We start from the raw sequence: 15614 nt of genomic DNA on the forward strand, positions 1-15614 counted from the left end.
CTGGTTCCTCACCAGGGGAAGAGATGGGGCAGGTCCTGATCTCTTCACTCCTGTGACCAGTGACAGGACTGGGGGAAATGGCAGGAAGCTGAATCAGGGGAGGTTTAGGTTGGATATCAGGAGAAGGTTTTTCACCCAGAGGGTGGTTGAGCACTGGAACCAGCTCCCCAGGGCAGTGGTCACAGCATCAACCTGCCTGAGTTCAAGAAATGTTTGGTGATGCTCTTAGGCCCAGAGTGTGATTCTTGGGGTGTCCTACACAGGGACAGGAGTTGGACTCATGGTCCTGATGGGTCCCTTCCAACACAGCATATTCTATGATTCCATGATTGGCAAAATGACGCATTTATGGCTTTCCAAACCATCAAGTGTGTCAACCAACAGCAAACAAGAAGCCAAATTCTTTTACCATCATAAAACTCTTTTACCAGCATTTACTCAGAAGGCATGGAGAGGTCTGCACCTTTCTGCTTAATCCAGGAAAGCAAACCAGCAGATAGTTCCTCTTGGCTCAATCTGGTCCCAGTTTCTCCTTTTTTGGCCACACCCAGGTCAGACTGGGTTAATTTCTACCCAGGTGTGTGCTATAAAGGACTGGCTTGTTTCCCAGTCCTACAAGCTCTACAGAGATGGCAGGTAAGACCAGCACTTTTAAATTTTATATCTGCATTTGACTGATTTGATATTTCTGGTGTGGGTGTTGGTGCCTTCCATGGGTGAGCCCTAGGAGACTGAGTAGAGCATCAGGAGCTGGTGGTCCCTCACCCTTACTTCTCAGCCCATGTGTGAAATTCATTTTGAAAAGTGAGAAAAGTCAGCTTTGCTGTCTCGTGTAGCAATACCCTGCAAGATAAGATTGCTAGAATCATAGACTCGTAGAATAGTTTGGGTGGGAAGGGATCTGAGAGATCACCTAGTTCTAACACCCCTGCATGGGCAGGGACACCTCCCACCAGCCCAGGCTGCTCCAAGCCCCATCCAACCTGCCCTTCAACACTGCCAGGGATGGGGCAGCCACAGCTTCCCTGGGCAGCCTGGGAGAGTGTGTCACCACCCTTACACTCAAGAATTTCCTTCTAAAGTCAAATCTAAATTTCCCCTCTTCCATTTTTAAGCCATTGCCCCTTGTCCTCTCACTACAAAAACTATTTGTCAAAAGCCCCTCCCCAGCATTCCTGGAGCCCCTTCAGGTGCTGGAAGGGGGATGTTTGTGGGAAATGAAAAGACTTCAGTCCCTGTGAAGATTGTTGGAGAGTTTCCACACATGATTAATGTAAGATGACCTGGACACAGTGAACAGATTGTTAGTTCTTCCAAATTTTTTTTTTCCTGTCTTTCCTTTTCTAAACAGTTAAACCATTAACTAAATTACTGAAAGTCTATCTGTTACCTTTGGGCTGAAGATCTTCTTCTGGGGAAGGCATAGTGCCAATGTATGTCACACTGAGGAGAGCAGGTGGGGCACATTTCTGGCACTCATGTGGGAAAGGAACAAAGACAAATTTCAGGAGCACCAAGAAGACAAACAGTTCTGGTAGATGGCTGGAGAACAGTTCCTAGACATAGCAACTTCTTGGGCTCAGTAACAAGATAGAGGGGACAGAGAGGCAGGTGTGGGCTCTAACCTCCTTTACACCAACCACTCAGGAAGGTCCCTCCCAAAGGCAGGACACTTCCCTTTTCCAACACAGGTTCCCAGTAGTGTCCATCAATGAAACCTGGGCTGTGCTTGGCTGCCTCCTTCTTGGCAGCTCCTCAGCCCAGTTTACAGAATGTCCCACAACACAGGGATATCCCCCTGTCCTGCCAACACCAACAGCTCCAGCCCTGTCCAGCCACAGCCCCACTTAGGGACATGATCAGTGGGGTGTTGTATCTTACCTTTCCATCCTGAAAGAAAGAGTCCAACCAAACCTCTCCAGATGCTCCAGTCAAACCCTGCCCTTTCAGAAGATTTATGTTGCATTTTTCTCTAGGCATAAAACCAAGAATTGCTCTCTTAGGATCCATCATTACTCTCTGCTTAGTCGGGGCAACGGACTCCTCATTAAATGGTAAGTTTGTTTTTCCTCAAGCACTGCTACTGTGCTTGCAAGAGACAAAACCTGTGGGAGAGGGTCCAGAGAAGGGGCACCAAGATGCTCAGAGGGCTGAAGCAGCTCTGCTCTGGAGCCAGGCTGGAAGAGTTGGGGTGTTCAGCCTGGAGAAGAGAAGGCTCCAGGGAGACCTTAGAGCAGCTTCCAGTGCCTGAAGGGGCTCCAGGAAAGCTGGGGAGGGGCTTTTCATCAGAGAAGGCAGTGATGGGACAAGGGGTGATGGTTTTAAACTGAGAGAGGGGAGATTTAGGTGAGATATTAGGAAGAAATCCTTCACTCTCAGGGTGGTGAGGAGCTGGAATAGGTTGCCCAGGGAGGTTGTTGATGCCCCATCCCTGGATATTTTTAAGGCCAGGTTGGATGAGGTTTTGTGCAACCTGGTTTAGTAGGAGGGGTCCCTGCTCATGGCAGGGGGGTTGGAACTGTGTGATATTTAGAGTCTCTTCCAACCTTAATGATTCTATGATTCTAAAACCTAGGCTGAGTTACCTGTTGGATGTAGCCCCAATATAAATTTGAAATATCCTGTAGATTGATCCACTGACAATAAAGCCAACACTTAAGAAACTTGTCTAAGGAAATGGCCTATTTAACCAACAGCTCTTCCAAGCACATGCTCATCACGTTATGGCAGAGAAACTGGGTCAGAGATTATATATTTGGCTTCTTCTAGGCATTTCCCTTCTCATGGGGAAGAATAACTTCAAGAAGAAGGGTGAAAAATCACTACCTAAAAGCCTCCCAGAACTAGGGAAGCCAAGTCTGTGAAATGGGTAATGAGCTACTGCTTTACAGTCCTTCTTGTCCTGTGACCTCAGCCCTGGGGGGAAGCAGATGAGCAAGGGAAGCAGACACAGGTGTGAGAACAGTGTGCAAATGAGACAGTGCATCTCAGCACCCAGAGCTGGGCTGGGGTGTGGAGCTCTTGGTGTACAGTAGAAAGTATCCTCAATTTCTTCTGCTGCTGCTTTTTTTTAGAAGAGGTGCTGTCAGACTCGTCTCTTCTGAGCACCATTTGCCAAGCCAGGCAGCTGGTGGACACGGCATATTCACAGGCCCGAAGAAGGTGAGTCCTTTTTGCTTGAGGGCCCCAACGTGACCCCAGTGACAGAACCAGGGGTGGTGGTTTCAAACTGAAAGAGGGGAGGTTCAGACTGGATATTTTTGACACTGAGTGTGATGAGACCCTGGCCCATGTTTCACAGAGAGGTGGTGGATCTCTGGATATATTCCAGGCCAGGTTGGATGGGGCTGTGAGCAAGACAGTTGAAGATGCCACTGCTCACTGCAGGGGGGGTTGAAGTAGATGGCCTTTAGAGGTCCTTCGAACCCAAATCAGTCTGGTGATTCTATGATTATAAGGCAGTAAGAGATAATATATGTGTTTGTTCTGCTTTCCAATGCATATTTATTATGGAGATGCCTTCGTTCAAGGGTTCTCCCTGTCATAGTTGGATTTCTTTGACCAGTTTGGGGTGATTCTAGTGTCCCACCTCAGCCCCAGGGCCACCCTTCATCACCCACAGCTGTTGCCTCCTCTCCTGCACTGCCATGGGCACCTCTCAGTGGTACAGGCATGCTGGACATATGTTGAGTCCTCCGCTGGCTGCTGAAGTTCTGCCCTTCTCTGGAAGGACCACAGCTGTGCAGATGAGCACCCTGTCACAAATAAGTCTCCATGGAAGTCAGACTCCAGGTATCCCTCTGTGCTTTGTCCCAAAAGGCTGGTTGCAGGCAGCAGGATGCTTTGGGGAAGAGTCTCTCTCCACTCACCCTATGAAAGGTTTTTCATAGAGCAAGAAAGAGCCAAGGGATCAGGAAGAGATGCAACAAGGCCAAGGTTGTCAGAGAACGTATCCTGTGACATACTAAGTATAACATTTTATTCAATCAGCCAATAACTCACTTTTCCAATGCTCTATATAATAAAAATGTGCTGTGAAAAGGATGCAATGCAGACTTGAAGTAGGAGATGGCAACGGTTTGTTTGCCAAAATCCATCTGAGATGACGTGCAGGGCGGATGAGCAGCACCACCTCCACGTGCACCCATCCCAGCAGGACAGAGAGGAGCTCATTGCAGAGAAGGAGCTTCATGAGGTTCTTTTATGTTTAGCTTAAAGAGAAAACTAGAGGAGAAGGTTTCCAATCCGATGGATTTCCTGAAGCACTTAAAGGACCCAGTAGGAAGAACCAGATCTGCAGCCCGTGCTGCTGATTACTGGGAAACTACCTTGAAACTCCTCAAAGCGAAGCTGCGTCTCTCTGTGAAACGGAGATTCAACGTTACAGGTAACGTGGTTTAAACTAAAATATCTTCTCAACAGCTAAAAGCAGATCTACCCCTGCAGGAGTGTTACAGAACAGCTCTGCCATGACCCAAATATCTGCTAATAAAACTCTTCCCCACAGCAGCCCCAGGCATGCTCAGAGGCAGACCAGACCACCTAGTGTTTATCTCATCATCTTGGTACTGTATCTTTGATGGTACAAACAGCATAACAATAGGTGTGGTAAATCTGAGGTATGACAGTACCACAGGGTCACTCTGGTTGGAAAAGACCTTAAAGATCGACTGTAACTACTACCCTAACTCTGCAACGTCCAGCACTAAACCCTGTCCTCTGACACCACATCTGTCTTTTAGATGTCTCCAGGGATGGTGGCTCAACCACCTCCCTGGACAGCCTGGATCACCACATCCAACTTCCGCCCCAAAACAGAAGAACCCCAAAGGTCACACCATGTCCCCGAGGGTGTTGTTCAAAAGCTTCTTGAATATTTTCAGGCTCACTGCTTCCCTGTGGAGCCTATTCCAGTGCTCCATCACACTCTGGGTGAAGAATCTCTTCCTAATGTCCAACCTAAACTTCCCCCTGCACATCTTCCAACCATTCCCTCAGGTCCTATTGGGTCCTATCAGGACATGCTGGATGCCAGGAGACTCTGGCCCCTGCAAACAAGAGTCCATTGTCCAGTTCTGGTCCTCACACCCACTTGCCCAGGCTGTACCACTGTGTGCTTTGCTCCCAGCCTAAGGTAAAACATTGCTGGGGATGGTGTTTCCTGTATTCCCTGGGGAAGTCATTCCATGCCAACCCGGTTTCCCCAGCCCAGAGGTGAGAGCTGAGCCACCAAAAAATTCAGGCATCAAATGAACAATTCAAATCCAGGCTTTATATACCCACAGCTCTGACTCAGCTGACTCAACATTGACCTAGAGTAAAACAGTGTAAGAGCAGATGTTACCAAGCACGGTTTCTCTTGCAGACATACTAAACAGAAAACAGAAGGAGTTGATTTCCAAAGAAACTGGCTGTGACTATCAGGTTCGTTCCATTAAATGCCCAGAGGATGACACTTACCGGACCATCACTGGAGAGTGCAACAACAGGTGGGATTTGTGTGTGGGTAGGGAGAGTCTCCGGCTCTCTTTGTCTGGAGACAGATGTTCCAGGATACATTGTCCTTCTATAGATGGGTTCAGGTTGCTTGTTCAAGTGCCCCTGAACAGGGCAAGAAGAGTGAAATGCTCGTTCAATGGTGCCTGTAACAAATGTTTCATTTCTACCTGTGCTTGGCAGGAAAAAGATGCCATTTCTTGACAATGTCAGATATGAACCCATTGCCCAGAGTTTATTGCTTTGGGTGAAGGAAAGGACTTGTTGGACTGGGGGGAGATGAAGAGTTGAGTCAAGTAGATTTTAAGGCTCTGTCAGCCAGCCCACCTACTCAGCTGGAGGCCCCAGGAAAGCAGCCCTCCTCTCCTCTGTGGCAGGGCTAATACTGACTGCCCTGGGCTGGCTGCAACACTGTGCTCTGCAGGTGATGAGAGCATTGGCTGCCAAATTTCAAATCTCAGTGAATATACCGTGAATACATCCAGGATCTGTTTACTCTACCCCACTAAACACTGTGGACCAGATTTGGTGCCTGGTCCACATGAAAATATCCACCCTCAACCTAAGTGCACCCTCGGTTGTGATGCATGAGAAAGGGACGTAAAGAAGAGTTTCATTCTTGGCTCTCCTAGTAGAGTCCATCCCCAATGTGAAAACCAGGACTTCTCCAGCTTTTTGTGCATAGCTTCCCTCCTGGTTCAAACCTAGGATAATTCACTTATTTATTCCCTTGCTAGCTACTTTTTGTTGTTGTTGTTGTTGGTTGGTTGGGTGTGTTTTGGGTTTGTTGTTTGTTTTTTTTATCAGAAGATGGCAAAATTTCTAGCTTAATAACTGGAAGTCAAGGCTTGCTGTCCTGGTCTGCATAGACCTGCTGCCTGGTGTGCCAACACCAGCCTCCAAGTCTGAGTGGGACTTGGCCCCAGTGTGCATCTGGCATGAAACACGTGCCAGATGTGAAGATGTGGCAGAACTCTGCATCATGCAGGCAGGGAACTGGTGTTACAGTCTGTACCTTTCCCTGTAGACTCCAGAGCCTGCAGCTCCCCAAGGAAAGCAGTGTCCATGCTGATTTTCAGGCTCAGGGCAGGGTTGTGCTTGGGCTTCCTCATCTACTGGGCTGCAACCGAGATCCTTGAGATGCACACCAGGAGAACCTTTTGTGAAAATCTACCCGTGGAGATGGTAACAGGCTTCAAAACAAAAGCTGTGGTGGTACCAGGCTCCTAATACCTGATGGAATTGATTCTGCTATGGTGTGGCAGTTGTCCTAGGGCATGCTTTTATCTCACCACACACTGCTATAAACTTGGGGTACACCACCCCATTTTCAGCACAGACAGATATTACCCAGGTTTTATGGACTTCAGAGCTTAAGCACCTTCCTGTGCACCAACTCATATTCAGGGACCGGTTTCCCCCAAATAACCAGTGTTTTTGTGTCCCTAGAGCCACAGATTATTGACTCAATCAGCACTATTGTTCTTCTGAGCAGGTGTTGCTGAGTTCACTGATGCAAATTCTGAGCATGATGCGAAAATATGGAACAGGTTGCCCAGAGAAGCTGTGGCTGCTCCACCCCTGGAAGAGTTGAAGGGCAGGTTGGATGGGGCTTGGAGCAACCTGGGCTGGTGTGAGGTGTCCCTGTCCATGGCAGGGGGGTTGAGAATGGATGATCTTGAAGGTCCCTTCCAACCCAAACCATCCTATGTTTCTGTTCTATGAATATAACAAGTGCCACAGCTGCAGGTTGCAGTTTGGGGGGTTTTGTGTTGGACAAGAGGAAAAGCTTCCTCGGGGTGCAGTCTTGGCACAAGTCCCCACAGAGGTGGAGGATCTCCATCCTTGGAGGCTTCCAGCTCTCAGCTGGGCAAAGGCATGGCCTCCCCGACCACTGGTGATGCCCCTAACTGTGGAGATAGAGGTGCTACAGAGATTTAAATGCTAAATAAGATTATTATAATGGCATGAGGAAGTTTTAATTAAAATATTTTTTTAAAGTTCATTTTTCTCTGTAGTTATTTGCTTTTCAATGTTTTTGCCTGTCACTTCAGTCACCAGAGTAATCACACCTGGATGAAAGGGCAGCAAAACATGAGTCTCTGCAAGCCTGTTCATTCCTGAAGTAAAACCAGTGCTTGCTTTTCTCTCTGTGGCTCTGCAGGAAGCATTCCCACCTGGGGTCCTCGAACCAGGCGTTCGCTCGCTGGCTGCCAGCAGTGTATGAGGATGGAGTGTCTGTCCCCAGAGGAGTCAGTGAAGGAAAGCTCTACAATGGATTTCAGCTCCCCCTGGTGAGGGCTGTTCTTGTCCAGATAACAGTAGAGGCCTCTGCCCTCACTGTATCCATCAGAAATGAAACAGTGGCAACATATGGAGTGTAAAGTGCTTGAGCCTTTCCTCTGATCTCAAGTGCTGATTCAAGGCTTGTTTTGTAAAATTGAGCTACAACCTGGGGTGATTTTTTTTGTTGGAGACAGACTTCAGCATGTTGTGAAGGCTTCACTAAGCAAAGCATGGACAACAAAACACTTTCAGAAGTGTGCACCCAAGGTTTGGTGAAGACAGAGCCATGGTGTGCTCAGATACAGTAGGATTTTTGTACCAACTGTAAAGCTTGGGTGTTCCTCAGCCATCTTCTTGTCTTCCTGGATGTGTGCACACACCTCAGTTCCACCTGAAGATGACTCTCCATGAAGCTGGGCTTGGCAGAGGGACTGTGGACCCAGGAGGATATTATATGTCACATCTGTTTTGACCAAGTTGGGTCATAGCATGGGCTGGTTTAATGCCATAATTAACTCTTATGAGCTTATCTAAGATCATCTTACCCATGGTCTCATAGTGGGTGTTATACTGAGACATGAACTCACCCTGGTGTAATCACACATTTTCATTCTGATTTCCTGCAGGTTCGAAAAGTGTCGAATGAAATTGCCTGGACAGCCAACAGGAACATCACTCAGGACCAGGAGCTCTCTCTTGTCTTCATGCAGTGGGGCCAGTGGGTGAACCACGACATAGACCTGGCCCCAGCCAGCGGGGCAGGGGTGAGCCCGGAGCTTCACTGCGAGACCGACTGCGCTTTCCAGCCCCCCTGCTTCCCCATCGAGGTACCTGGCCTTTCACTCCATCCACAGCCTCTTAAGGCAGTAAAACCAAAACGATTTGACTTGCTTGTGTTTGTTGGCTGCAGTTTCCCCCTGATGACCCTCGGATGCTGAGGTCCAACTCCTGCATGCCCTTCATCATGTCAGCATCGGTCTGCAGCGCAGGGCTGCCGGTGCGGCAGCAGCTCAACGCCGTCAGCTCCTTCATCGACGCCAGCACCGTCTACGGCAGCGACGACTCCCTGGCAAAGAGTCTTAGAAACCAGACCAACCAGTTGGGCTTGATGGCTGTGAACCAGAATTTTACGGATGCGGGGCTGGAGTTGTTGCCCTTTGAGAACAACACAAAAAGCATTTGTGTTCTCACCAACGAGAGCATGAACATCCCCTGCTTTAAAGCAGGTAAGTGCAGCCGTGGAGCAGTTTTCAGTGGTTCATGAAGTCAAAAGGCTCATTGGGCTCAGGTGTCTGAGGGCTCTTTGGTATTTGTAGGACATGCTGCAAGACAGGAGACCCTCCCCCAGATTAAAGAAGAGTTACAACTGGCCCATAATTGTTTAATCAAACGTGGAAGTTATTTTGTCTAAATTTTGCAAAAGAGTTACAGCAACTCATCCTCCCTTCAAAACATCTTTCGAAAGGCAGGAGAAATTTTCAATAGAAAATAGTGTTTAAAACTTCTCAGTGAATTTTTTCCTCTCCTACCTAAAATTCACCATTCAGTTTTCAGTTCAATCAATACCAACAATTAAACACCCTTAATCAATTCAGTTAACTCTCCCTGGTACCACATTCTAAATTTTTGATATTTCAAATATCCCAACCTAAGTCAGAAGACAATTCTATAAGTTTTTCTGAAATTTAAACAAACTGATGACTTAAAACACAGAACTTTTTAGGATGGAAAGTGATCCATCATAGGGTATTATGAACATGAAGCTTGCAAAGTCCATCAGAAGACTAGAGTGTTCCCATCACACATTATTCTCTCATTCCCTGCACATCAGAAGAGCTCCTTGCTGGGTGAGGAGATACTCAGGGCTTCTTACATCAGCTGTCAGAAGATCTTTGCTGCACCCCTTTGGTGTTCTCTCAGCACCTCTGCTGAAAGCACATGCACAGACCAATCAGAGGTTTTTACAACTTGGGTGGACTGAGACAAATTTTCAAACCCAAAGTTCACAGCACTGACATAAGATTGTGACCTTATGGTACAAAAGGAAGGCAGACCTCAGGTTTTTCATGAAACGAGACATTTACAGTTCTTTTTGAGCATATGCAAGATAGTTTCAATTGCCCAAAGCCTCTTCTCCAAGGGTTGTGGCTGAATAGTTTGGCTGAATGTTTTCCTCTACAGGAAGGAAATACCTGTCACAAATGATGACTTCTGGAAAGCTTAACCATGAGCTTTGCTGCCAGTAGCACTGACCTGCAGTTGTTACTCATCTGTCCAAACCCAAAAATCTGCTGCTGAACTAAAAATAGAAATTGGCAACATTCCTAAAACATTCTCATTTGTAGGGGACAAGCGGGTAACTGAGAACCTGGGGCTCTCTGCACTGCACACGGTCTTTCTACGAGAACACAACCGCCTGGTTACAGAGCTGAGGAAATTAAATCCTCACTGGGATGGAGAAAAACTTTACCAGGAGAGTCGAAAGATTCTAATTGCCATTAACCAGGTACTAATCACTGCTGGCTGTTCATCATCCACATGCTTGGGTATGGTTTTCACTCTATGAACAGGGGGAGAACCACGCTTTGTGGATCTAGAGGAGTTACTTGTGGGAGTCAAAAACTGTGCATAAGGAAGGTCCATCTGAGAAGCAGGGGTATCATGAGCTTTTAACCCATTATTTTACCAATTTATCAATTATTTATTATATTGAATAATTTTAGTATTATATTGAGTAATTTTAAACAGAACCCTCTGCCAATGAACCCTCTGTTCATGTTCAAGCTCTAAGCTTTACTTCACTGGCATTTCTGCTGCAGCTGCTGACAACCTGCTCTGTGTTGTTTTTTCCAGGTAATAACGTACAGAGATTACCTCCCACTTCTGCTGCCAGAGGAGACCAGCAAGTGGATCCCTTTGTACAGTGGCTACAAGGAGAATGTGGATCCCAGAGTCGCAAACGTTTTTTCCCTGGCTTTCCGATTTGGTCACACGTTGGTGCAGCCCTTTGTATCCCGTTTAGATGACAATTTCCAGCCTTTGGGTTCGTTCTCCCATGTCCCTCTTCATTTGACCTTTTGCGCTACATGGAGGGTTATAATGGAAGGTAAGAACATGGGGTGGCCAGCACTGCTGGTCCTGAAGGAGATGCTCTGATGGAGCTCAGCTGGTGCAAATACCTGCTCTTGATTTGTGCTGAACGCAGGTGGCATCGACCCACTGATACGGGGCATGGTGGTTGATCATTCCAAATTGATGAAGCAGAACCAACTGCTCGTCGATGAGCTCCAGAACCACCTTTTTGAACAGGTAGAGATAATGGGTCTGGATCTAGCAGCCATTAATATGCAACGGGGAAGAGACCATGGCATTCCAGGTGAGGAGACACAAGTCCACAGGTCACGTGAACAATACTCTTCTTTTAATTCTGCTGTTTATAGTAGTTCCATGATTGCACTAAGCTTCTTCCACAGAAATGGGAAGTAACAGGACCTTGACTTGAGGGCAAAGAATGGAAATACAGTCAAGCTGAGGAAAGAAAAGGTCTCTCAGTTATAAAGATCTTTGTTTTTGCTGAGGGACAAGGACAAAAGGCTTGGAAAGCAAAGATGATAGCTGAGATAAAAAAAGAGGGGTAGAAACAAGGGTGGATTGCAAATAGAGAGCATGTGGGGCCCAGAAGGTGCAGACACAAGCAACCAAGATCAGCTTTCACGTGGGCCTGAAAGACCATCTGTGCTTTGGTCTTTGCCCATCGATGGGTATTTTGTGTTTTCAGCCAACCCAGAGCTCTGAGCAGAAGTGACTTGGACCCCCAGGTTTGATTGCCCCCAGATGCTGGAGAAGAGCTAGAGCTCTGGGGTTAAGCACAACCAAATGTTGATCTTTTCTAGGACTTCAGTCCTAGAAATCCTGCCTTCCAAAACTGCACTAACCAACAGGATGCAGGGAACCTGTAGACACATGCAAAGGATCATCAAACCATAGAATAAAGGATCATCAAAGTGTCAGTTTAGTGTGTGGACACAAAAAGGACCTTTGAAAACACAGCATTTGTTGTGACTCTTTAGGCAATAACATCTTCCAGATCCTTTAATGGCAGGAGAAGGAGCAGACATTGCTCATGGGCCAGGGTGACTTTTTAGCTCCTAAGCCTAGGCAGATGGTGGGGAAATGTGTGTCTTGACCAGCTGCTGCTCCTGCTTTTGCAGGTTACAATGCCTGGAGGCACTTTTGTGGGCTCTCCCAGCCTCAAAACCTGGAAGAATTGTCTGAGGTGCTAGGCAATTCCAAGCTGGCCAAGAAGTTCATGGAGTTGTATGGGACACCAGACAATATTGACCTCTGGATTGGGGCAATTGCAGAGCCCATTGTTTCCCAGGGAAGACTTGGACCCCTTCTGGCCTGCATCATTGGCACCCAGTTCAGGAATCTGCGTGATGGGGACAGGTAGGTCCCTGTGCCACCTTCCCCATGACATTTATCATGGGAAAAATTGCCAATGTTTTGGGTGCTGCACTAATCCATCCCATCTCCAGCCCATCAGTGAGTGCTCCCAGCAAGACTCACACCTTGATTTTAGCCCAGTTGCCAAAGGACTTTTCTTTGCAGCCCATTCCTACAGACCAATTTGGTCCAGGATCACCAGGCCCAGGACATGGGTGATCTGTAGTAGTCTCTGCTTGAGGTGACATTTGCTCTCAGGTTACAAAAGGGGAGGATCGTGGTGCTGCATGAAGAGGCAGGTTCTCTGTGCTGGCAGGTAAGTAGCACAATCCAGACCTGGCCACACTGGAGACACTTATTTCCAAAAGGGTGTGCCTGCTGCCCGGTGGGTCAAGGTGGATCTGAGCAGAGACTCACCTTGGTCAGGTTCCTATCTTGGCAAGTAGCCAACACCAAACACCCTCAAGGGGACTACAAGCTGCTTCTGAAAATCTCATTGCAGATTCTGGTGGGAGAACCCAGGAGTCTTCACTCTGCAGCAGTTGCAGGCACTGAGAAAAATCTCACTGTCAAGGGTGCTCTGTGACAACACCCGCATCAAAAAGATACCCAGGGATGTGTTCAAGGTCAACAGTTACCCTGAGAACTTTGTTGACTGCCATGAGATCGACACACTTGACCTCTCACCCTGGAAAGATGAGCCTGAGAGTGGCACAAAAGGTATGAACTGCCTGAGGTCTGTCAAAACGAATAAAAACCTTACAAGGCCAGACTCCTCCATGCTTAAAGAAATAAAAGAATTAAGGTCATCACAGTGACTCTGCCACCCAGAAAGACCTTGACCATCCATTCAGCCCCATCAGGCAGCACTGGAGGCAGAAGTGTTGTTAACCTGGTCTCCTTGCAGTCCATCACCTTCACCTTCCTGTATCACCCTGCCTCTTCAGCTAGATGGGAAATCCCTGAAACCCCATATTTTCTGGCCCTTTGGAATGTATCCTTCTCTAAATACCTTATTCCAGGACAACTGGGAGTCTTACATGGGTGTCAATGAGGAAGTCAATTTGAATTAGCTAACCTGCTCAAAATTCTTACTCTGCTGCTCCAAGCCCCTGCTCTCCCCTTGCCTGAAGCTTTAAAGCATTTTTAAGGTTTATCTGTAGTTGTTTTGATACACCAGTAGTTAAACACACATAGTCAGAGACTAGGATGTGCTACATCTGAAAGACAGTAAAACAGTCTTTTCAAATGAGAGATTTGGGCACTAGCTGTGTCCTTCCACTGATGGGCTTTTGGCATGGGCTCACCAAGTTGCAAATGATACAGAAAGACACTTGTTGAAGACAGGTATGACCCCTGTGGAATGGGTGGGACTGGATTTTTCCCTTCTGGCCACTTATTTATAGATTATCACAGTACCTGGAGTGTCACTCTGTCCTTCTGCAAGGCACAGGCCACAAAACATCTCTGTATTGAGTTTGATTAACTGTATTTGAGGGAGGCTGTTGCTTGTTTGAGGGAGTCATTTGCACTTCATTCAAAGGCTAAATTATGGTGACTTCACCCCGTTCTTTAGGAACTGATTCTAGCTGATGCTCCCCACCTCTCCATACCATAGAGGTTTCCTGATTTCTTTTATTAACTTAATCTTATGGTTACTAAATTGTGCTGAGCCAGTTCCTGTGGCTCTTTGATCACCAGGCTGGGAGGAAGCCGAACTGTGTTTGCATAACCCAGAGAGAGAGAAGTCCTAGAGTGTTTAAAAGCAGCTGCTAAAGGTTTAACCTGCTCAAGTGCCCGTTGCCCTAAACCCACATATGCAAAGGGCTGGTTGATGTTAGGGCACCAGAGGCACCTTTTGACAAGCACTAGAAGCACCACAGTGTTTCCAAGGCACAAGGATACAGTGATGACCTGGCACTCAGGTACCCATTCCCCAGGGATTACTTTAAGCTATGGCGTCAAATAAAAATGTAGGGAGAAAGATTGTGCCCAGAAAAGACTTTATCCTTCCCACTTTTTCTGCTTCATCAACAGTTCCTAATCCTGCTCATCAGACCAGCCTTGAAAACTCCTAAGGGTGGCACTGAGCTGCTCTTGGGAAAGTGCTGCCTGTACATCACGCTCTGCCTGCTGCCAACTGAACCTCAGTACGTGGTCTCCCAGAGAGGACCTCAAGACTGTGGCTCCTGTTTTATTTGCTGCACTGTGATTTTGATAGAATTTATTTGTAAAAGTTTCCAGTAATGCTAGTCTTCAGATGGAAGCATAATGACCTTTTTTTTTTTTTTTTTGGTCTGTTGCCCTAAAATAATGGTCAGAGGTGTGGAAGATTTGGTCAGGTGCTGGATGCCTTATAACTCTCTAAAAGCACAATCAAGATGAATTTTTTAATTCCCATCCTAAATGGGTGTCAAAGCTGGAGGTCAGCATGCTTGCATTTCAAAATCAAATTAATTATCCTTTGTATCTGCTCAGAAATCAGCAAATTCATGTAATCTTTATCAAAACTTCCTTTATCTCTTTGTTTGGAAAAAAGCATAAACTGTTCAGGCTGTTTCTAATTAGCACTGAGATGTCACTTCTTGAAAACACTGGAGCTGAATCTTGAAGTCTACAGGCATCTTTTTTTTAAATCCTTGGTGAACATGTGTGTGTTTGGATGTGATGGGCAGTAATAAAATACACTGTGTGTCATAAAATACATTGGCACAAATTCCAGGATGTCAAACCTGTGTCCAAAACATTTATTGGCTGTGGTTCATAACTCAACATATCAGACTAAGAGAAGAACCCATAAACTGGCTGGTAGGTAAAGCACATGCATTAGGGCTAAAAATTAATCATCTGGCTGGGAAAATAATTTCCAAGTCCCTAGTAAATCAGAAAGTATCAAACCAGTAAAAATCATACTAAATTGCCATCTCACCTTGATACCACTCAAGGGAATCACAGAATCACAGACTAGTTTGGGTTGCTCCAAGCCCATCCAGCCACTTCCAGGGATGGGGCCTTCAAAGCTTCACTGAGCAACCTGGGCCAGGGTCTCACCCCCCTCATAGTGAGTAGGGGCAAGAAGGTGGCAGCCTAAGGTAGAATAATGAGCTCCATGAAGTAAAGCTTGTAGATGTAGCAGGGGCCTCTCTGATGAGACCTAATGAAGGAGATGCTGGGTAAAATCCCAATGATTCAGCACCAGCCACTGTGCTCTGCCATGGGGTGTGCTGGCACGTCATGCCCATCCCAGCCCCCCTGCTGTTCACCCATGGCCCAGGGGCCCCAGGGGACCTGCAGGACCCCAGGGGAGTGATGGAGCTTGAGGACAACTGCTCCCTGAAACACCAGAGCATGGGGAGTGGGGAAAGGCTGTGGTGACCCTGGGCAGG

At 47.0% G+C, this 15614-nt stretch overlaps 1 protein-coding gene across 1 annotated transcript; it reads left to right on the forward strand.

The window, feature by feature from the left end:
• The first annotated feature begins 629 nt into the window (after window positions 1–629).
• Window positions 630–14306, forward strand: LOC104391004 (myeloperoxidase-like). Its single transcript, XM_010000215.1, has 13 exons — window positions 630–636; window positions 3075–3162; window positions 4212–4387; window positions 5366–5489; window positions 7661–7790; window positions 8409–8609; window positions 8693–9008; window positions 10128–10288; window positions 10636–10888; window positions 10988–11158; window positions 11994–12231; window positions 12731–12948; window positions 14266–14306. The coding sequence occupies exons 1-13, from the start codon at window positions 630–632 to the stop codon at window positions 14304–14306; spliced, it is 2124 nt and encodes a 707-aa protein (XP_009998517.1).
• Window positions 14307–15614: the final 1308 nt, after the last annotated feature.

Source organism: Chaetura pelagica, unplaced genomic scaffold, assembly GCF_000747805.2.
Source record: "Chaetura pelagica isolate M959 unplaced genomic scaffold, ChaPel_1.0 scaffold516, whole genome shotgun sequence".
Classification (NCBI taxonomy): domain Eukaryota; kingdom Metazoa; phylum Chordata; class Aves; order Apodiformes; family Apodidae; genus Chaetura; species Chaetura pelagica.